Genomic DNA, 22,919 nt, shown 5'->3' with positions numbered 1-22,919 from the left:
ATCGATGGCTTAGTTTTTCTCTAATGATGCCTCCCTGAACACAAAGTCAGGTCCTTTGGGGTTAAAGTTTAAATATGACAGTGATATAAAAATGGCTAAATGATTTTTAATGGTGTACACAGCTTTTTTTGTCTCTAAGTGATACCTATCCTGCCTCTAGGGTTCTAAGTCCTGTTTTCTGAGGGCATAGGGAAGCTTGGCCAGTAACAGGTAGGGCTCTTAGCCTGAGCAGTCAGTTTAAATGGTGTTCATTTGCTCTGAAGAGATAGGGTTGCTCTTTTGGCTACTTTGTGACTTTGGCAAGGAGCAGTGCTGTTCTCAGAGGCCTGAGTGTCTCCTAGTATAACAGAGGTGAAACGTCAGAGAATGTAAGTGGTGTTTTTCATCATACAATCTTCACAAGAAAATTTCCAGGAAAGTGTCTGAGCTTCTTTCATTTACTTTAATAGGAGTCTGGTCTCTCAATCTTGTTCTGAGGTACCAAATTGAATACTGCTGTATTTGTAAAGATTCACTGTGTGCTTTTTTGCTGGTGCCTTTACTGGGGTCATCCATCTTGCTCTTTGGGGGAGAAGAGGGGCTGAGGGTTTTTTTTTTGTTTTTTAAACAATGTTGGTATGCTGAAGAGAGGGAAGTCTGAGGACCTGTACAGAAGCTCCAAGAGGTGGGACTGAGTGCAGAAAGGACAGCTTTTGTATGAAAACAGATGTCTAGAGATCTGCTGAGTCACAACAGCTTCATTTTCAGATCAGAAAAAAAGAGTAAAGAATAAGTTTGACATGACTCAAGACAAGAAAATATTCAGTGAGTCCCATCCTGTACAATGTGAAGTATTGCAGTATGTACCAGCATGAACATCTGTGCCCACTGAGTCTTCCTCACTCTCAGGATATGTTCTTTTGTGTATAATGACTCACAGTGATTTAAGTTCCTACAAAGGAAATGACCTCTCAAAAACCCCCTAAAGCAAAGAGGTGAGAGAATCTGGCAGAATTAACTACCAACCAGTTCAGCTTTCTGAAAAGGAAATTAATAGGTCTTGTCTAAATGTTAACACAGGTTCCCCTGTCCTATGAGCTGTGGCTTCCTGGATTAAGCTCAGGGTTAAACACTTAATAGGCATGCACCAGAAATGGCACAATGTGGCTAGTGGCTATGAAGTTGTGGTTAGGAGAAGTTGCCCAGATAACCAAAACAGGCAGATAACACCCACTGAGAGGCAGTGGGTGTCAAATGTACAAGTACTTGCTCAGAGTGTGCAATAGAGGAGCTTCAGAAAGGCTGTTGAGTGCATTTTTGGCTATTCCAATGGGCAGAGTTGTTTTGTAACTCCTGAGACCCCTTCTCATGTCCAGTTTTGGTTCTCTCCTGAAGTTCTAAGTAATCCTTCCTGAGCCATTTATCATTCACTGTACATCAGAGTGAAAGCAAACATACTGCACAAATGTGTATTTACCTGTCCAGCTGTAGTAACTTCATAGCTCAAGAAATCTTGAAGATGCTTTTTGAGCAGGATGAAGAAGTCAGACAAGATTTGTTACCAGGCTTTGGTTTTGGAAGGTACAGGGGGAGGCTACAGGAGAAGGTGGTCAAGACAGGATCATATCTTTAAGACTTTTCCTCAGTTATGCTCTGTCTCAGCATACTCTGTCTTCAGCAAAAGTTTGCATAAATGCAAAGTACAAAGAGTGTATGGGAATAGCAGCTACAACAGATGTAACAACAAAAAGGTTTAATCTTAAGCAGATGTTGCTCACCTCATCTGAGAACAAAGTCTTCAAGATTGCAGCATTTGTGTCCTGTAATGGCATCAGTACTGGTTGAGGTGATGCTGTTAAAGGAGCCTGACAGCTCTTTGTTAACTTTGGGATCTTCTATAATTCTACAGAAGCCATTTACAAAAAAAATACTTGTTTTTTATTTTAATCCATGTAAGGACCTGGTGGGTTATAGGGTCATTAGTTCTTTTAATTATATGTATATGTTAGACAATCATGAAGGGATACAATTATAGAGAGGGATGACAGCATGTGCAAGGATGTGTATCTGGGGGAGGGACAGGGAATATCTTTAACCTATTACATCCTTCCCCTTCCAGTCCAATCAGTTTGTCAAATGTATCCTTAGCTCAGAATTTTGGTTTTGGTGACTCTAGCTGTGCTTTGTAATAAACATTATTTTCACCCACTGATATGGCCAAAATTATTCCAGAGTCACAGGCTGCCCTTGAGATATCTCCTGTTTAAACCTGGAAAGAAGTGAGTTTAGGGATACTGGATTTCTGCAGCATTACTATTGCCAAGCACTGCCCTGTGGTGTGTACTTGGCTCTGTGTATGGGTATTACTTCATTGACTGACATGCTCCTCTCAACAGAGGAGATTTTGACAAGATAGAGAATGGAGAAGGTGGGGCTTGGTGAAAATACAGTGCTGGAGAGGAAATGACTTCCCAAAGAAGCTGAATGAGGGACCAAAGGCAAGAAGACAGGTACAGCTTCAAACTGACAGGTGCTGTAACAGGGACATCTCTGTCATTTTTTGCTAAAATTCCTCAAACACCCCTTCCCTTCCTGCACCCCCCCCCTTCCCCATTTGTAGTCACTGTAAATTAATAGTGATGCTTCACTGCCCTCTCTCTTTTAAAATAATGTCAAACTGGATCTGTGCTTTCACAACAAAACATGTTAGGGCAATGTTTCAGAGCTCAACTTGTAATTATAAAGTGAAGGAGACTCCCATAGATTCAAATAGTTACCAGGACAAGATAGGATCCCAGGTTTCTGTCCTGTGCCACTGCTTTTTTGGAGAGAGCCTTTGACCTTCTTTCACGGAGGAAGATACCCAGCTGAAAGTTTTGGCAAGGTGAGTCTTCTGTAGCCAGTGGGCAGGAGATAGGTGAAAGAAGGCAAGGGGAATGCCAGACAGTGATGAAGAGATAGAGTATGGAGACAGCTCGTGGCATGTTAGAGGAGGAACCAGCTTGAAAGGGTAAGAGACAGAACTGAATGAGCACACCAACATCACAGCAGCTGGTTCTCCAAGCTGTCCTTTGGGAACAGAGCTGATACGGCCACTTGTTATGTAGAATGGTTAAGTGTATGTATTAAATGTATATGTGTCTACCTGTGTGTGTATAAATTAAACCCAGCACGAGTGGTTTGGCTTCTAGAAATTGCTGTGGCCAAAAGCATGTTTTTTTTATGATGATAGAAAACACCGGGGTGAGGAAAAGTAGAGTCAGTGCCTCCTGCCATGTGAGGAGCTATGTGGGTATAAGCAGCTAATGAGGTCAGCCCATTGTATGTCATCTAGCTGTGTTCCTGTAGTAAATATTATGTATTAAACAGCTACAGCAACTTCTATGACTTAAAAAAAATTGTCTTCTCCAGGTTTGCAACATGCAAGAGACGCTGGGAAGCTTCACCAAATACTTGTAACTGTTTTGCTCCTGGGAGAACCATCACATCTGTTGATCAAGACTGAGCTCAGTGGTATTTCTTCCTCTGTGCTGATGCTATAAATTGTGTTCTTCAATGCATGGAATATGTATCAGTAGGATTAAACCTGGACAGTCTCCTGAATGTGGAATTCAGGCACTAGCTGTGACTTCTGAAGTAAGCCAGCAACATTTTGAAATTCTTGATTGTTCCCACATACTTTCATCGACTGCATCTTTTTGCAGATATCTGTTCTGAAATACTTTGTGTGACTTGGACCAGGCACTGTTGCTAGGCTGCTCTGAAAGCTTGACATGGCTCTGACTTCTTCAAAATCTGTAGCAGGAGATTTGACACAAAAAGAAGAACTCGTGCTTCATGATGGAAACTTTTTCCATTTCCTCTCTGCAAACATCCTCACAGTGGGTAAGTGAAAGGTTACCATCCTTTCATTTAATAGTTTGGTACTGAAAAATATTTTTTCTCCCCATTTACTGCTATCATATTGAGATTTCATATGGTTTTCTAGTTTTCCTTAAATTTCTTCCTTAAAGAAAATTTTGCTTGGATGTTTCTCAGCCCCTTTTTTTCCTTTGTAGTTGTTATGATGACTAATTAGATTGGAAACCACACATGGAAAAATGAATCTGACAAGACATGTAAACACAGATGAGAGAGAAAAGGAATAGAAGTCTTGAAGTCTCTGGTTTAAGAGATAAGCACTGGAATTTGAAAGGAATGTGTATCACTTTTCTTTGCAAGACAGGTAGACAGAAGATTCTGAACAAGAACTGGCTTTTGAATGTGGGTAGAAATGAGATCAGCCACTTTTTAAATGCTATCAGTTGTGTCCCAATTAGGACTCCCATTTAGGGTTTAATTGAGGAACTAGCAGAGATCAGGATTACATCTAGCAGGAGGAAAGAGATGCATACATTGCCAGTTTTATTTCCATTGATGTCTGAAACATCTCATGTGGGTCATGGCTCCTAAAATGGGAAAGTCTTTAGACTGAAATAGTGTTCTTAGGAACAGTGGTTATGAGAAGAAGTAGGATCATAGGAAAAATTTATAACAATTACAGAATTTGGTCACTGCAGCTTTGTTAGACCAAATGTTTGAGTATGCAGAATTCCTCTTAAGAAGGCAGTGAGCTGTGCTGAATTCTGGAATGAGACAAAGGGTTCTTATTACTATGAATTAATTTGATAAGACAAAGAAACAGTGGTAACCCTGTAAGTTCACATTACCCTTTTTGTGGGTGATTCTACAGCAGTTGCCAATCAACTATTTTGGGTTTTCAACCAGGCTTATTTATTCAGCAGCACCAAGAGCTCCTAAATATTTTATTCTTTAATTTTTAGCAGATATATTCTGGAGGGAACACTAAATGCTGAAAAAACTGGGAGGAATCATTGCAGTAGAATGCATCCATGAGAGCAGCAAGGAAAATCCAACATCTTTCTCAAAGTAGAGCATTTTGGGCCCTGTATTTTAGAAACGTAAATTAGCATCATAGGATGAGGCTGTCAAAACTGATTGCAACTTTTTTCCTTGATTATCTCAAGTGCTTCTGGAAAATTTTCATGAAGTTGATGATAGTGGGATTTATACTGCCTCAGGTTGTGGCTCTGTGCCATGAAGTTGTCTGAACTGAGCTGAGAGATACAAAGCTCAAAGAGAAACTATTGTTAGCTGTTGCTCTCTTTTTTTTTTTGAGCGTTGACAGCTTGCACAGAGGAAAATGAGCTCTTCTCTTAGGAAGCTTTGGAGATTACAGATGTGATTTTGCACATCAGGTGTTGACTGGAGACTGGGTAGGAGGAAGGGAATTGTGTAACTGATGTCTGTGGCAGATGAATTTGTGCTACAGGAGAGATCTGAAGGAGAGGCACTGGTTTGTTGCATTAAAAAACAAAAAAGAAAAAAAAAACACCAAGAAACCCCCAAAGAGTTGGTTTAACCCAAGATTTTAATCAGAACTTTGACACAGGACTTATTTGCTTGAAATACCTTCTCATTTACTGCCTCTGGTCATGAAACAGAAAACACTAAAAGTATTGGCTCTTACAGGAACTAATTTCATCATTTTGTCCAATTTTCCAGCAATTGTGAGATCAATTTAGCTTTCTGCTGGACTTGAAAGTGTGTTTTTTACTAGCATTGGTGGGGCTGGATATATTTGTTTTGGACTTGTATTTAAAGTAGCTTGTTAGTGAAAATATAATCCATAATCAGCTGATATTAGAGTAGTTCTTATCTTTCTTTTATATTTAGTGATACTAGTTTTTCCTTGGTTGAGGTAGCCATTGTGTTTGATTCTCATCTAAATTTGCTTCTTGAGTTCACTACAGGCAGTAAGTACTTAAATACTCATTAATTTAAGCAGGTGAGTGGAGCATCTGTTCACAAATAAATCATTCCAATGACTGCTTTTTATTTTTAAACTATAACCATAAAGAATATTCTTAAGTGAAAGGCAATCTCAGTTTTATCTACGTGCAAATAGTATCTACAGTTTTGCCTCCTGCACAAGAAGTGTCCATTATACACTTCTGTAGATAAAGCTTTATTAATGTGCATACATGGGGCAAAGTGCAGAGAAATGGCAGAAATAGCTGCAGGGAGAGAGCCTTCATTGTGCCTGTGCAGCACTTCCAGCATTCCAATGCAAGTGGGTCTGAACCTAAACAAAAGCTGGTCTGCAGCTCAGGAATCCCTCTGCAGCCTTGTTCAGAACACCCACTTGAGTTCCTTCTCACCTCCCTCATTAACTCTTTACATGGCTCAGTTTAAATGCAGAGCAGTGACAGCTTTTATCTCAGTTTGCTTCTGTACCATAGTAAATGCTACACAAAAGTGATCCCAGTCCTGGTGAGCTGTTGTCTTGAGTAGCCTATGCTTTCAAATATAGCATTTCAGCTTTATCAAACCCATGCTGTCAAATGTAACACTTCAGCTTTCTCAGCTGCTTGAATGTTTCCATAAGAAAATTTAGGAGAGGATGGAGCTGGAGAGTTAAATACCTACTTGGAAGAAATCCAGAGTTAAATAAATGTTCCTTGATTGATCATTTGGTCCCATAGTAGCATGGCTACCTACAGTCTGCTTCTGTACACACTAATTAATGCCAGACAGCTTGAAACTTTTAGCATTCTTCTGCAGCTTCCTGATGTTTCATAAGTGAAGACAAGCATTCTTCAAAACTTGTTCCTTTTTTGGAATCAAAGCTATGCTTCTCTGGGTAGGCTGTGCATGGATGAGGAATAAGATTGCTGTAAAAAGGAAATTTGAGTGGAATGCAATTAACTTTTACATAATTTTGGTGAATAATGTGATTCAACATTATTACAACCACATTGGGAAAGTCCAAAATTAAGGAGGTATATGGCAAATTCAGTAATCCTCTATTTTTCAAATATGTTCTGGCATGTCTAGACTGCCTTTTCGCTTGTAATCTGATGAAAGTGTGTTATGCACAGACATGCAAAATCCTGCTTGCTGAGATATCTAATACATCAGATTAGCCTGGAGAAGTACTTAAGATGGCCCTCAGTGTGTGGCTCTTCACATGCTGCCTGTCTCCCATCAGCACTGCTTCTGTCATGGACCAGGGGATCTTAAAGGGTCCCTTCCAACCCAAACTCCATTCTCTGATGCAAGTTTAGCTGAAAAACAGACACACAAATGATACTATGTGAATTGGCACCATGTTGGCTGAGGCTGTTGTGGGACTGCCCATCAGTTAAAAATAAAATGTGAACTGATACTGTGTTCTGCTAGTTCTGCACAGAGCACTGAGTGACTGAGGAGTGGATACTGCTCTGTGTTTGATTTTTGTGGATGAAGTTTGAATCAAATCTGAGAAGACACAGTATTTATCCCAAGTGTTTAAACTTAAACATGTCATTCTCCTTGATTTGGTGCTGTGCAGACAGTGTACAATCTGTCATTGGAATTTTGTCTTTCAGCTGGTGTGATTCATATATTCCTTTTTCCTGTCACTGAGGAATGTATATTTGCTTTCTTAAGGATATTAGTTTGGATCAAACGAGCTTTTTAAGCCTTGCCATTTATCCCAAATAGATTGATCAGGCAAGGAAAAACTGTTGAACTTTCTAGATTCATGATTCCCCGTGGTTCTTTTTGGCTGGGGGTTCTGTTTGCCTGTGTTTTAGTAAAGAACATTGTAAGGTAGTTCTTGGAGGCTCTGTGCCAAGATGCCTAAAGGTGTTTAGTCTCCTAACTCCTACTCTAGGCACAAACATTCCCACTGAAATATCTTGGAAGTTAGGAGCCCAAATACTATTGAATCTGACATCTGCAGTGAAGCAGAGAGGTATCCAGTTTGATGCCTTTCACACATCCTTTGACTCTGGAGTCATTCTGTTTCAGAATCATGAAATGCTAATAAGTACCTGTCCTTGTCTTGGTGAAGTTTGGTTAGGATGAATGCATGGAAGGGTGTGACAATGTCAGGAATAGCAATGGTGAAGCACAAACATTCTTAAGGCTGAGCTTTGTTTTGTTGGTTGCTCTTTGCTGTCAGTGGGAATATTGCACTTTGGCCTCACCTTTCTGTGTGCTACTGAAGTCATGCAACAAGAATAAAAAGGGGAGAGTTCCTTGGGCAGTCAGTTTACATCCTAGCTCTGTTTCCTTTGCAGAACTAGTGAAAACGAGGTGAAAGGTACTGACTGGACTGTGTTGCAGAATCAGTGTTTTTTCTGTACTGGGGAAAAATGCACTTCAAGTGTAGATGTAGCAATATGTTAGCTTTACAGTAGGAAACTGCATCTTACTTTCATTTCAGTAACCTAAAATTATCAGGCCTTCACTTTAAAGTTTGGAGAGGGAAGTAACAAATGGCAGGGTCGATGGGTTAAATCTTTCAACTCAGTCTGCCTTTTTTTGAGCTGCTAAAGGCTATCATGTTCCTCCAAGACAATTTAAAGTTCTAGGGAATTTGTGAGCAAGTTATTCTGCCCTCATGGAAATACAGTCTTGGAGAGGAGACTGACCAAGCCACTTTAGGCTTAAACTGCAGCAACTGAGTAAAACTGTAAATATCTCTATTGTCTGATCCATCAGACAATCTGCTGTGATGTTAATGGATCTCTTTTGTGTCACTTGTGGAAGAAGTGGAATTATTTTGTTGAGGTAAAGCCCGAGGCACATTAAATTTTTGGTGTGCCTGGTGTTAAGAGCTTTTATGGTAGTACATGGATTAGAAACTGGGTCAACTGGATGTTACCTCTATGTGTCTTCTTCCACCTTCACCAAAATCTTCCCCCTCAAGTTTTTTACTCTTGTATATCTGTTGATGCCTTTAGAGACTTCAGGAGCATGCAGTGGGAAACGGGACACGTAAAGCAGACTATGTAGCACTGTTCCCACACGCATTTCAGAGCCCAGGATAATCATTTTGCGAATACAATGGTCTGTATCGCTATTGCCATCTGCTGGAGGAATCCACAAGTGCTGAGCTGGCATCATGAGCACAAACCTGAGGTTCCTTTTCCATTTGGGTGGGGACTTGGCCTGCGCGTTTGTCAAAGATGGGAGGGGTGGATCCAGTATTCTTCAACAGATTTCAACTATATTGAAACTATATTGAAATTACCTGCTCTTAAGATACAGCCATTAGCTTTGAGTAAGTCTGTCAATCAAATCAGCTCAGAAGGCTGCTGTTCTTGGAAGCACTGTAAGTGAAAGCTGAGTCTCTCCCTCAGGTATTTTCTTACAAGTAAATGATGTGTATCTGCTGATGGTTAGTGGTTACTAACTGGTGGTGTAGGACTGAGGGCTGGACATGATCATCTTGAAGGTCCTTTACAACCGTGGTGATTCAGTGATTTAAATGCTCTTCATCTGCAAGCAGTTTTCTTTTTATCATTTTTCATATCAGAATCTTATCTGTCAGTTCAATCCCAGGTTAAATACTTCATCAGAGAGAGGAATGCTTTGTTTCTTGAGAGAATAAATAACTTCAGTTGTCTTCTGAAGCAAATCTTGGTGGTTTTAGTTAACAGTTAATTAACTAAACATGCAACATAGTAAGAACCTTTGCAGATAGTGAACCTAGGCAGTCCTATAAAGGAATTTATATAATGTGCATAGCTGGTAATGAAAGAGCTGGAGCTTACCTCAACAAGTGCTTGGCTTTTCTAGTGAGGTCTCAAATGTTTGTGGTGGTTGGTTTGGGGTTTGTTATCTCAAGTAACAAATAAGACTTGTCTTACCTTACTATCAGTGGGAAATGTATTGAGAAAAGTGGAGCAAGATCAACCTTTCTTACATGACTGTAAATTCACAGCAAAGTTACAAAAGTGATTCTTGAAAAGTGTTTGGGGATGAGGGTGATATATGCATGTGCAACCACATTTTTTTTTTTTCCTAAGGCAGTGAATTAATTTTCTTTGCAAGTAATTTTGTTCAGTTAATTTGGATGTTTAGAGGTTTTAAATATCCTAACCAAAGAAGCAAGCATTTGTTGGTGGAGAATAAATCTCTACTGGAGATCTTTAGAAGTATTAGAAGCTGTTGGTGACTGGGGATCACAGTAAACTTTGAAAGTTCATAGGATTTGTGATCTTTAATCACTCTGGCATAATTGAAAAGGGACACCTCATAGGGCAGTAAGAAATCATGCTGTGGCAATGTCTGTAGTTCCTTGCTAAGCAGAGGAAGAGAAAAGCAGGGGAAATCTTAAAAGTAGGAGCATGAGCATTAAGCAGCTGTCATAAACAATTCCCTGTTGCCTTAGAGAAAACGACATTTCAGTGTCAACTGACTGGGACTAGAGATACCAGGAAAGAGATGTCAGTCACTGAAGTGTTAATTGTTCCTGCAAAAAGTAGTTTAGATAAAATCCTACCTCTCCTCTCTCCCCCACTTCCTCGGGTGCTGTGCTCAGGAAAGGAGCTGGAGCTTGTACCATCGGGAAACTGACAGTGACTGAACTAATAGATGGGATGAAATGTAAACTGCCTTCTCACACGAGCAGGAAGAGAGCCTTGCAGAAGAGGGAGCAATACGGAGGGGAAATGCTGAGTATTTTTACATTCTAGCATGGGCAATTGAAAAAAGTGTTCATGTTTCTCCAAGACAATGGACTTAGGAAGCCCACGGCAGAAGCACAGTAGGTGGATTTATTCTTTTTACTGTATACACCAGAATGTTAGCACGAGATAGATTGTACTCATGCTTATGGGTGCAGTTGTTTTGCAGTAATACTTCAATGACATCACATTACTCTTCCTTTTTTCTCACTTGTTCAGAGATATTTGTTTAGCTGTTTGACCCTGGTTTTTTTAGAAGATAATATTTTTTAGACCTTATCAGCACACAGTCATTCCAAAAGCTCTCCTATCTCTAAGCAGGCATCTTTTATTAATTATGGCCATAGTATCTAGATTAATAAAAAGGCTGTTAAGTAAATGAACATCCATTCCACTTACTGTAAATTAGATATGTCCTGCTTTAGGAAAATGGTAATGCTAAACACAGAGCAAATGAATTCTCTGACAAATTTGTTTACCTCAGAGTAGTTTCATTCAGTGCAGACATTACATCTGAGTGTACCTTGTCAACTTTGCTGATGAGGAGAGGGGGGCTGGGTTTTAAATGAGAAGGATTGCACTGTGATGCAGTGTGCTAAACTCTGTGTCATTCCTTCTTGTGTTCATTCCTGCTCAGTGCCACACAGTTCTGATGAACCTGCATTCTCTCAGTGATTATACAGTAGTTTTGCCCTTACAGGTTGTGCTGATCAGTTTTGATTGTGCAGTCCCTCTTATCTCTGGCTGTGGTGCACAGTTAATGTAAGCCATTAACATGTTTAGAGTTCAGATTTATTCTCCAGTGCTGTGTGGTTTTTGTGGTTGTTCTGTACATGCATATGTCAGTTGCATCTTTGATGGCAAAGCATATTTGCAGAGGGTGATATTACTTGTATCTCTGTTCTGTTTGAGGATAAAGCTGTCACATCTTTAATGATGGCTTTGACACTTCAGGTGTCCTTTGTGATGAGCCATTCTGAGTCAATAATTGGTGAAGTAAATGAGTGACAAATAAATGACAGTGAACACATGGAATGCATCTAAGTGTTAAAGGCACCTGCAGGCACTCAGGTGCTGTGCAAGCCAGGCCTCTGAAAATGCTAAATGAGGAGACTGGAGTTTATTCTAAGCTCCACTGAACAACCACTTAGCTGTCTCTCAGGGTTCTTGCTGCCCTCTTTGGTTTTCTGTACCCACAGATGCAGTGCCCTCAGGGATACTCCACCAGCAGAACAATTCTGTTCATGCATTTTCATTCTCCCTGGGCTTTATATAGCCTTCCCCCTCTTCTCCCATGCATTTGCCAGAGTGCTATCGAGATGCTCATGACTAATCCTCAGCTGGAGGAGCTTTGTTCAGTAGTACAGATACCAGATGTTAGAGTCAAAGAGGTAGGATAGGGGGTCCCATGCTACTTGTTTGTTGTGTGCCATGCAGCATAGCTAGGTAAGTTAAGGAAAGGAGAGGATGCCATTCATGTTCATCAGAGGTTAGTTCTAACCCTTTCAAAAATTAAAACCCAGCTGGGGTCAAACCCAATAGTAAAGCTTTGATGCTTGCTGCTCTAGCACATGATTCAAAGTTTAGTCCCGCCCTGCTCTCTCCCCTCAGAGGAGTCTCTTCAGTTCTTCATCCATTATTTACCTGGTGATTTGAGTAACAGATGAGTGTGGGGGGGCATCCATTATTTATTACCAGGAATGAACAAACTGTGGCCTGTGGACAGTGAGGACAGATGAAATTCACTGGGTTGTTGGGGGCAGGAGGTTCCCTCAAAGGAAGAGCAAGTGTGTTCATGCTTTGGGAAAACAGGAAGCTCAGCTTTGAAGTGACAAGGCTGATCCTGGTGATTTCTGGGGGCTGTGCCTCAGAAGCCAGAGCAAATGCTAAGGGGGTACAAGGTGTCACTGAGAACAGTGAAGCTGCTGCATTCAGGCTGTTTTTTGGTCCCCAGACTGCCTAATAAACTAAAAGGAACTCTTCCATTTAATTAGTAGGAAATAGCTGAAAGGGATTACAGTAGGTCCCAGTTAGCAGTGATATGTAGATGTATGTATGCAGAGACTTGCAGCACATTCCTGTGTTAAGCAAAAGTAAGACCTTGGCAAACTTACTGGTTGCTGGAAAGGAATTTGAATTTCATTCCTGAGTCTCTTCCATTTCTAATTTAAAGCTTGTCTGTGAGAGACCAGCATTCTGAGTCAAAATTTCACAGCACAGGTCTATTTCTGTTTCTGATCCTGTTGCATAGAGCCAATGGTGCTGGTAGCATGAATGTGATTGACAGGAACTGAGGCACAAGCAGTTCTTTTAATGCTGCCTTTTTTATTAATAAATCACAAAGATCAAAATGTTTTAACTTTTAATTGTGTTTTGATGACAGTGCCTGTGTTAAAAACAAGGTCACTGTGTATTTTGACTCCAGAATTAGGATCAGAACAGTAATGGCTGTACCTGCACACACACACAGCAGTTAATGGCAGCAATCTCTGGTATGAATGTGTGCCTGTTAAAGACTGAAGGACACAACACATCCTGCAAGAAGAGCATTATCTGGTATCTGAGGGCTAAAAATTACAGCTGAGGGGAGAAAACCACAGTGACCAGGGAATTGCAGTCCCTATAATAGGTTCCTAAAAGCTCAGCAGGAGTGACCTGTGAAAGGAAATGGGCTGTTGCTTGATAGGCAAGCTCATGTGGAAGATGTCATGGAGCTGCTTGTGGATGACAGAGCAAATGAATGCAATTACTTTATATAATCAAGTGGATTTGGTATTTTGTGGTAATAGTCTCTGACTGACAGCTGGGAGCAGGGGGGAATGGGAAGGGGAAGTAGCTTTCTGGTAGGAAACAGAGCGTAAGACTTTAGCCATGTAACACAGTTTAAATTTGACATCTCTCCACATCTTGCAGAGAAACCTAATTTTTAAATCTCCACAGGCTTCTCAGAGACAGAAGATGCTAATTTTAGAAATGTGGCAGCTCATCTTCTTCCCCACCCCCTTCCATTTGCTGCCAGAATGCTTAACAATCCAGTAAACAAGCTGTGGAAAAAAAGGAGAGAAACCTCAAGAGCTGAGGGTGCTGGCCTCTTAGCATTAGCATTTTTGGGAAAGGACTTGCTCCCCTGCCCAGTGGGTCTTGAGTTTGAAACTAATTGAAAAATAAAAGAGTAACAGTTGAGCTAACACTGAAAAGAAGTAATTAAAGTTGTAGTAATCGGGGCTAGCAGTCTGCTTTCACTGACCTGATTAATTCTGCACCAGTCCTCAGGATAGTTTAAATTGAAGCATTGCATAACAAGAGTGCTTTGGAAGTAAAGAAGCAAACTCTAAATTCTCAACTAGGACTTGGATATTTTATTTTGCATGTTCATCTATACACTGAAAATGTGACACTGGAAATTGCCCCCTTCCCTCCCTAGTGTGTCAGCTTAGGGAGCTTATTATGCATTTTGTTCTCATTTTGGTAGCAGGTAGGAGTGATCCAAGTGTGTTAGCTGGAATTTTCATAATGAAACTTTCTATTTAAGACTTCCAGTGCAAAGTACCCAAAGTTCCCTTTGGCTTACAAATGACCAACACTTTTTGGAAGTCTGGTTTATTTTAACTGTTCTTGTGGGTACTTGAAGTTGTGCACACAAAAATAAAAAAGCTATACGAAAACATTTAAAATTAGGGATTTACTGTTATTTCAGGGTATCTTCACAACTCGAGGTTTTCTGTTAGACCTACACAAGATACACCTGTGTTTTCTGTTTAGAAAACTTGCTATTTTTAAAGTAGGAAATGTGAGGCAGCAAAGTGTTCATTACATTCAGAACACACGGATAATAAATTGCTTAAATGTAACATGCAGCATAATTTCAAACACCCTCCAGTGTCTGGAAAGTTTAACAAGGCATAAATGCTTCATCTCTCTAGTGCTTATTCAGAGCAATACATTCATCATTTTCAGTTTATTTGGAACAATGGAGCCAAGTGCAACATAGCTGATATTACATATGCAAACATATGTTGTCTTCTATTACTAATTAGTAATTGAGACCACCTCACTATCAATTTTTTAGCCCTTCATGACTCAACTGTCTGAATACTGTGTCTCTGTTCAGAAATCCAAGTCATAGCTGTGACTGAATGAATTACAAGTTGTGATGTTGGGAAGAGAATGAGCTCAGGACAAGTTTCACTTCCAAATGCTACTTATTAGCCACATTTTGTCATGTATGTCATATGTCCATCTGCTCCCTTTTCTGAAAAATAAGGTTAACTTGTTTCTTTGCTCCATTCCTGTCTTTGGGTACTTTGTACCTTGTCCCCAGCACACAACAAAGATGCAATTTCTCCTGGAACATGTTATTACTCCTTCATAAGGGCCCTTCCTGTAGTTGTATCAGCCATGATTCTCTTCTGATGAAGGTTGTTTTGTACCTTTTCCCCAGCTCTCTAGTAGTGCTGACACTGGCTTCTGAGAGGAAACTGAGCTTTGCAGAGAATAGGCTGCAGGGTAAAATTATGTCAAAAGCAGTAACAGGAACGAGCACAGAGAAGGGAGCTGTGAGCATGCTCCTACCCACCACCAACAGCAGAAAAATGGAATAAAGTAATTGTGTTGGGCTGCATACAGATTATGTAGAGAAACAAAGAAATCAGAGGTAATTTAATGTTAATCTCTGAGCTCTGTGTCTCCGTTGCTGGGATGCATCTGCAATAACCAGTCCCAGAGTGCAGAAATTGAGGTTTAGCTGCTCCCTGGCCCTTTTGAATTAAAGAGCTATAAGCTGTAAGCCCAAGGGGGAGACGTTCAAACAATTCAGTTAGTGAGTATCCATGTTACCATCTGAAGTGGCTGATGCAGCTGTTTCCATAAAGTTTGGCTTGGTTTGAATTTGAAATTCAGTTACTGCAGCTTTCAAAAAGTAGACTTTTTTTCACTTGGTAACTGAATGTTTTGCAATTTGCCTAAAGGCAGGAGCTTAAAAATCTCCGTTTTAAGATTGGATGGATTTTTTAAGTATTTCCATTACCAGATAAATGTAGTCTTCAAAAGTTTGAGATGACTGAGCCCTCCTCAGCAAACAGGAAGTAGATGCCTCTGTCATCTACTGAAAATTAGGTACATATATACAAATAACCACCTTTTAAAATCTGGTAAGGCATATTTAAGTAGTTTAAGGTGTTCCTCAGGAAGGCTGTGACACAATGAGGATTTTTCTGCTCAACTCAGGGATGTGGCTGAAGCTGAATATGCATCTTGTCACTGAGAAATGTCCTTCCCCTCATTCTTCCCACTGGCAAAAAGGTTCTTCAAAGAGGGATGGTAAGACTGCACATTCTGAGAGTGACCTTTAGAAAGGCTTAGTAGCTTCTGCATCAAAGAGATCAGAGGCATCAAAATTTCACTGGCTGTTGTGTTCTAATAAAATACTTGCTGTCAGGAGGGCACGAGTGATGCTTCACAAGTATTAACAGTGGGAGTGTTCCTGCCTGTACACTTCAGTCTGACTTTGGTAGGGACTTTCTGTTGGTAGGTGAATAAAAACCCTTTGCTTCCCTTTTTTCCCCACAAAACAGACACTGGGAGTACCACAGTGCAGAGTTAAACTTCAAACACAACTCCTTCCTAGTATACCCTTAAGATCTGCATTCCATTAGCTGTCTGATTCCTAAAGGCAGATAGATGTTTGCCTGAGAACTCTGTTTGAGAAGACTTAATGTATTTTGGAAACAGCTGTGGCTGGAGGCAAGGCATCTGCATAGTCATGTAGGCACTCCCAAAGGTGGTTTTTGCTGCTGAATATGGGCTGATTGTACTTGGTTAGATACCTTGTGGTACTACAGTGAGAGCACTTGTACACAGCATTTTATTTTTCAGCTATAAAATCAGAAGGGACAAAGAGGAGCAGCAACCCAAGGGATTTTTATGTTTTGCTTTTAGTGATGTTAAAATAAGTAGCTTGCATTCCAGCAGAAAGCAGCCTAAACCTTGTATCTGTCTGTCTGCAGCTGTCACCGTAGCAGCTGGAGATTTTATCTCTTCCAGACAACATAAACTACTTACCAAAGTGGTTTTGCTGAGCAAGGTGGACCAGATGATTGTCTTTGTCTCATTTCTAGATTCTTAGTCAGCAGTCTGAGAACTTGTTGGAAACTTGTTTATAAAACACCACAGGAAATAGAAGTGCAACATAAAAGCTTATGGTATGTCTGCTGCTGAAGCTGTAGCACTGTGGAGGACTCTTCTTATCAAAACGGCTGAGAACTCATCAGTGTGAGTTCAGCATGGTGAATAGTTCAGATTTAGTTCTTGCAGCTTTGTAAGACTCCCAGATCAATTTGAAACTGTCCCATCTTTCTCTATTGCCTTTCCCCCTTCTTGGCTAAAGACAAGCACCTTCAAAGCTTGCTTAATACAGTTTTTCTTGGAAGAATGTGGGTTCCCTGAAAACCTGGAATAGCCAAGATGATTTATGGGTCTTTGGAGAAAAATATGCCATCAAAGTATTTAAGTCCTTGAAGCCCCTGAATTAGAAAAGGATCTAAGACTGAAATAAAAAAGATTGTGTGTTATCTTTTTGCCACATGCTGTGGTGAAAAAAAATCGGGTTAAGAGATTTTTCTGTGTTCTCTTGCCTTCTAATCTTCAACAGAAATTTTACTTGTACTTTGAAATATAGAAATACAATACATTTTAAAGCATAATAATCCCACCGTGGCTGCAGTTGAAGGGAGTGAGCTTTGCTGTCAGTACCAATTATGGGAAGATGTGCACTCAGTAATTCATTTTCTTGCCTGGAAAAAGCATCTATTTGCTAACCCACAGAATATTGCACCAGTAAACCATATTCCTACCTTAACTCTGGTGTTGTGGATGGTTAGAATATAATGTCAATTATTGGTACGATATTAAACTAGAGGATATTTTTATGAAAACCTTTTCTCATAGGGTTCCTATGCTGCCAGCTCCTCAGTTCATAATATTTCTGGCTTCCCTGTTTCAGCACCTGCTCCCTCCCTGCCAGGGTTGTCTTTGAGCTGCTTTGTGTGTTTCCTATTCCTCATCCGGTTGCCACTGCCAGCCCAGCAGTGGGGGTTCTCAGAAGCTGCTGGAGATGGAATGCTTACTGTAACACTGTCATTTTGCTGGTGAAACTGGAAAGTCATCCTGCATTTTACTAGTGACCTAAAGTTAAATTTACAACCTGCTCTGTGGCCCACAGTAAACAACGTGGCTTTTAGGAAGATTAATTTTGGAGACAACACACTTGCAGCAGGAATTGTTAAGGATTGGTTTTTATTCACTTTTAAATGACAGAGGGGAAAATTGTTCCAAGATCAGCAGAACAATGAGCTGGTAGATACTTTCCTAGAAACCCATCTAGTATTAATCTAGAACATTAGAACTCCTTCAGTACTGCAGATATTGGAGCTCCAGAGGAAACCCCAGACAGCTTCAAGTGGATGCCTCTACCTTCCATAAGAAAAGAATGACAAGTAGCTTGCAAAATACCAAATGTTGACATGAAGCCACCATGGTGCTTTAAGATATTGTTGCTTCATCTGAAAAGGTAGTGGTACAAACGAGTCTACTTTGTCTGAGCTGTTGGAAGTTTATAGTTTGTTGATCTGATTGTGTTTGTCTTGGTAACTGTAAACACTTGACAGTTAAACCTTCATTTGAAACTTCCCAACTCTTCATATGTTAATAGAATGGTGATTTTGTTCTATGTCTTAGCCACCTGCTGTTTTCTCTGGAGGTAAAAGTACATTGGTAACTATGGGAACAAAAACTTAAGAACTGACACCCACATGTGTTGAAGTTGATTTACAGAAGGTCTTGAAGTGATGCTATGGATTGAGAGACAGGGAACTGTCTGGCATGGAGTTTGATGTGTTCTACTTCCAAAAGTTATTGAGAATGTCCTCAGCAGTGTGGATGTTACATTCTCCACTTTGTCTTCTCTGCACTGTAACATTGTCGTGCTGCATTTTCCAGTTGCCTTACTTTGGCCCCAAAGTGGTAATTCTCCTCCCCTTGACTTGCACAATAAAATTTGTTATTTCTGCCAGTAAAGTGGGCTTAAGCTGTGGTAAGATGTGACAGCAGTGCCTCTGGGGCCTCAGGATGAAGGATGAGTTTGTGGATGAGCATTCAGTCAAAAGACAATATCACCATATGGCATGTAGCATTGTCCCAAGACAAAGCCTTGGTTATGAGCTGAATCTGAGGTGTTTCATGCTGTTGCTCTATGAGTGCTTGGTTCTTCTCTTAACTGGCCAGCCAGGATGGTGGCCAGAGCTGAAGGGGTGTGCCAGATGTGTGCCAGACTTGTGTGCTGCATAGACTAGGGATCTAGAGCTGCCAGTGAGTCACAACCACATGATGGAGTTGCATCTAAATGAATATTAAGGACATTAATAAAGGTTGCTGTGTTTGACAGATGACAGAGCAGCAGTGCATGGGATAGTGCTGTGCTCTTCAGCCTTAGCTGGACAGAAGCAGGTCAGACCTTTGTCATGTCCTGGCTTTGCTGTTTTAACCAGGTGTGAGCTGGTCAGGAACATTATATTGTGCTTTCTCTGCATAGTTGGGAAAGTGAGAATTGAGAGAATTCTTGTCTTTTAGTCGCTTCTTAGGGCTTAAATGTTTGATGTCCCAGTGCCACAGCAGAAGTCACTCTTCTGCTCTGTAGTACTTGATAGCTGAGAATGGAGAATGAAGGAATTAGGGCATGCTATGCTTTTATCCCATGGAACTGACACTGGTGAAGATTTGTTCCATGCTGGTGTTGTTTTCCAAATTGCAGTGCCAGTGACCTTGCCTTCTCACACATGCACTTCTGAGAGGGATTCAGAGTCTCCCAGAGCCAGTTATAAATCAGGCATTTCAGTAGTCAGTGGAATGTTCTGTTAAATGTACTGCACGATGTAGGTGTCACTGTAAAGAGAAGGGGCTTGTTGGTCCTGGGAGTCCAAGAAACCTGGTTTGTTTCAGGAATAGACAGAAATGCAGTCCAGGCAGCAATTTTATAAAGGGACTTTCCTGAGAGCAGGGGTACTCTTAATCAGTTCTTGATTTATTTTTTTTTTATGTGTGAGGACTGAAGCCTTCTAACTGGACCCGATTTACTGGCCCATGAAATCTATATTGCTTTCTGTGTAAAGAACTCAGCCTGGTTATCCTGGAGAGATGGTGGATCAGTAGTCAAGCAGACTAACTAGGAAATGACCATCTCCTCCAGAAGTTTGGGGTGTTACACAGCTCATTGTTCCTTTATATAGAGAGAAATGTATGTACCGTGATGTATGCATATTTTTTGTGCCTTGTGCCTTTGGAACTTGCTTCCTGACATCCACAAGTTTTTCCTCTGGTTGTTTTTTGAACGTGTGAAGCAAAATACATCCACATATCCTATCTGAGAGTGGGGAAACAAAGAGTTAAGAGATGATTATCCCAGGTGGCTGAGCACTTGAGTTGCAGTGAAGGGCTGGTAACATTCACAGAGCTCCGGTGCTGGTTTCTACCTGTCAGCAGCTCCCGATACTCTACTGTACAGGGAACAAAAAATGAGCTTCCTCAGACCAGCAGCAGCAAGCATCCTTAGGAACCTTCTGATGCTACATTAAAGATCAACGTGCAGTGGTTTTTTTCTCATTGTTTAAAAGAGTCTTTTGAAATATCAGTGATGTACATATGGTCTTTGCTGCTTCCTCCGGTGTTTTGTTCACTTGATTCTCTCACTGGAATATGGATGATGCAAGCACCATTAAATGCCTCAGCCCAGATAAAGGTAAGGGGAAATGTAATTTTAACTACCTTTTTGAGGGTAATTAATTTTGCTATAGTTTTGCAAAGTATAGTTTACAGAGCTTTCTTGGACACTTGCTTTCTGTTTTCAAATGTAAATGCCTAAAGCAAGTATCTAGCAGTTTGCCAGTGCTAACATTTGCTGAAATCAAATATGTGGCAGTTTCTTGGGGCAGCCTTTGCTGTACCCCACCTTTGCCTCCTGTTACCACCAAACCTTAAATAATGCTGTATCTCTAATGGCTGCTTCTCCCTGCATGAAGAGAGCAAAGAAGTGCACCAGGTATATTCATGTCCCTTTTCTGCTCACATAAGGAGCTGGCTGTCACCATAAAGAAAGGCTTTCTATTTTTAACTAGAGACCTTCTGCTACCCACATTAGAAGAGAGAAAAGAGACTCTAGTACTATTGTGAGTCAGCTGTGTTGTTCTAATTTTTTAAAACAAGTGATTTGCTTTTAAATAGATGTAGTTTCTTTATACCAACCAAAAAAGAAGAGTGCAGAGGATCAGTCTGGGTTGCACTTGCCCCTGTTGGAGTTCCAGCAGGGATGAATGCAGTCCTCTGTGCACTGCCTCAAGATGACAAAACTATCCTGCAGTTCTCTGCAGTTTGAACTTGGAGGTTTTACCTCCTGTACTGATGGCTTCCTGAGAAATCATATTCATTCAAGGCTGTTTCTCAAAAGCCTGATTTTTATTATTTAAAAGCTTAAAATCTTGTGGATTTATCTGATAGAAGCCCAGAGAGAGAGAGAGAGAGAACCCCTTCCCTGTGATACATTTGAATTGAATGCAGTGTCTGGTATTCAGCTCTGTGCATCTTGTATTTTCTGCCTGTCAGGCATGTGTGTTTACAGGAATCATGCAACAAGTAAAGAAGTATGAAGTATGACTTCTGCATCTTCAGGACTGCTGCTCTCTGTGCATTGGCTACTTTCTAACACCTGATCAATAGCCCAGACTGCCTCTATTTTCAACTAATATTTGTCATCAGTACTTTGCCATCTCTTCTGAAGGACACACTCTTTATAGTTAGCTTTTCTTTTGTAACATTGGCTGAAAAAAACCAGATCTAGATGGAAACTTTTAGCAAAGTGGAAAAATGCTTGGGTCTAACTTGATGTTTCTGTGTTGGAACCAAACCTGCCATCCATTAGCAGATTAATGACTGTGAGAACTATGCAAGTGATTCAGGTAAACAACAAAAGAGTTTCAGTCTGCATTAGAAGAATAGGAAAACTTCAATCAATATTTTCATTTGAGATTTATTAAGAGTGAAGCATAGATGATGAGATGCATTTAGGCATTGTCAATATTTATTTAAATAGCAGAAAGCTTGGAGCTTATCTTTAGCCTTGGCATAAGAATTTATTTACCTGTGCCATATTGCTTACATAGAGTCTAGAGATTTGGAAGCATACAAGCTTTGACTTATCAAAATGCTAAATAGAGAGAATGGTGAGAAATTTTGTGCAAGAGTTTTTCTTGTTCCAAGGAAAGAAGGTGATTTTCTTAAATCTTCCTGAAGATCTAATTGAGTTGATGGAAATGGTCCAGTTTCATTGAAACCTTTTCATTTCACATAGATTTATTGATTGCATTTTCTAACAGAAGTTTCAGGACTAAAACCCAAAATATTTTTGTTTTGATAATGTCATGTGTTCCTCATCTCATCCTTCTTTGAAACCTAATGTAGCATTGCAGATTCATTTGTACTTTAGAGTCCTTGAGGAAGGTTGATGGAAAAGGAATTTTGTCACCCAAAGTCCTTCTGTCTTCCTACTACTAGGTTCAACTTCCCACCCCTGAAACCAGGTGTGAGAGAGAGGGCTTCTCAGGTGAGGATCTCACTGGGCAGCCATGCCTGTAGCAGCTACACTCAGGTTCATTCCTTGTCTGCAGTTGGAAAAGGCTGAGACTGGGATTTCAGGATGTTCACCAGCTCAGTGTTTCTGCCAGATGGTGTCGTTCTAAGCCAGCTCATGGAAGCACCCTGGAAACAAATGGGGTTACTTAAAAGAGCAGAGGTTCCATGAGCTGCATCTCCAGACAAGGTGGTTGAATGAATTTTCTATTTCAAGCGTGGCCACCTTCTTGTCTCTGTGGTATTGAGAGGAAATGTGATTCTCCTCTCACTTAGGTAGGCAGCAGTGGTGATGAAACTGAAGACAGTAATTGCATTATATATGAATGCCTCCTGAAGTCTTCATACAGTGTTCTAGTGAAACATTTATAGTGAGAGGCACTAATGTACTGGCTCTCAAGGGTTCAGACTTCTAGTGACATGCCACTCCTGTTTTTTAAGAGGTTCTGGCTGCCTAGAAGCTGATGAGTCATGGAAGATCATCTAAGAAATTACTTGCTCTCAGTTATTCTGAAATCTTCAGGTGTCACTGAAGAAATAATTCACACTGCCTGCCAGTACCACTGGGAGAAGAATGGGCCACACACTGAGCCCTTGTCTGGGAAAGCCCTGTAAGAGTGGGGCAGCTCACAACCATCTTAGCTTAGTTGTAGTTAGAGGTGCAGAATACAAGTGTGACCAGAGCTCAGCTGAAGGAGCTAACTCAGGTGAGTACAGTGGAGAGAGAGGAACAATGAGCATCTAGTA

At 40.6% G+C, this 22,919-nt stretch overlaps 1 protein-coding gene across 6 annotated transcripts in view; it reads left to right on the top strand.

The window, feature by feature from the left end:
- The window catches only part of PLCH2 (phospholipase C eta 2), a 70,703-nt gene that overhangs the window by 9,363 nt on the left and 38,421 nt on the right, over positions 1 to 22,919 (top strand). For 2 of the 6 annotated variants that reach the window (XM_071766796.1, XM_071766797.1), the window contains one exon: positions 3,391 to 3,864. In XM_071766796.1, the coding sequence (XP_071622897.1) occupies positions 3,753 to 3,864 (112 nt within the window). In that variant the 5' untranslated portion in view covers positions 3,391 to 3,752. Of the gene's footprint in view, positions 1 to 2,761; positions 2,864 to 3,390; positions 3,865 to 10,482; positions 10,580 to 20,053; positions 20,290 to 22,919 lie in introns of those variants that run through there. The other 4 variants (XM_071766798.1, XM_071766799.1, XM_071766801.1 and 1 more) reach the window with 4 other exon arrangements.

The sequence above is a fragment of the Heliangelus exortis genome, chromosome 23 (genome assembly GCF_036169615.1).
Source record: "Heliangelus exortis chromosome 23, bHelExo1.hap1, whole genome shotgun sequence".
NCBI lineage: Eukaryota > Metazoa > Chordata > Aves > Apodiformes > Trochilidae > Heliangelus > Heliangelus exortis.
The sequence above is the reverse complement of the archived record's forward strand: the minus strand, read 5'-3'. Positions and strand labels throughout refer to the sequence as shown.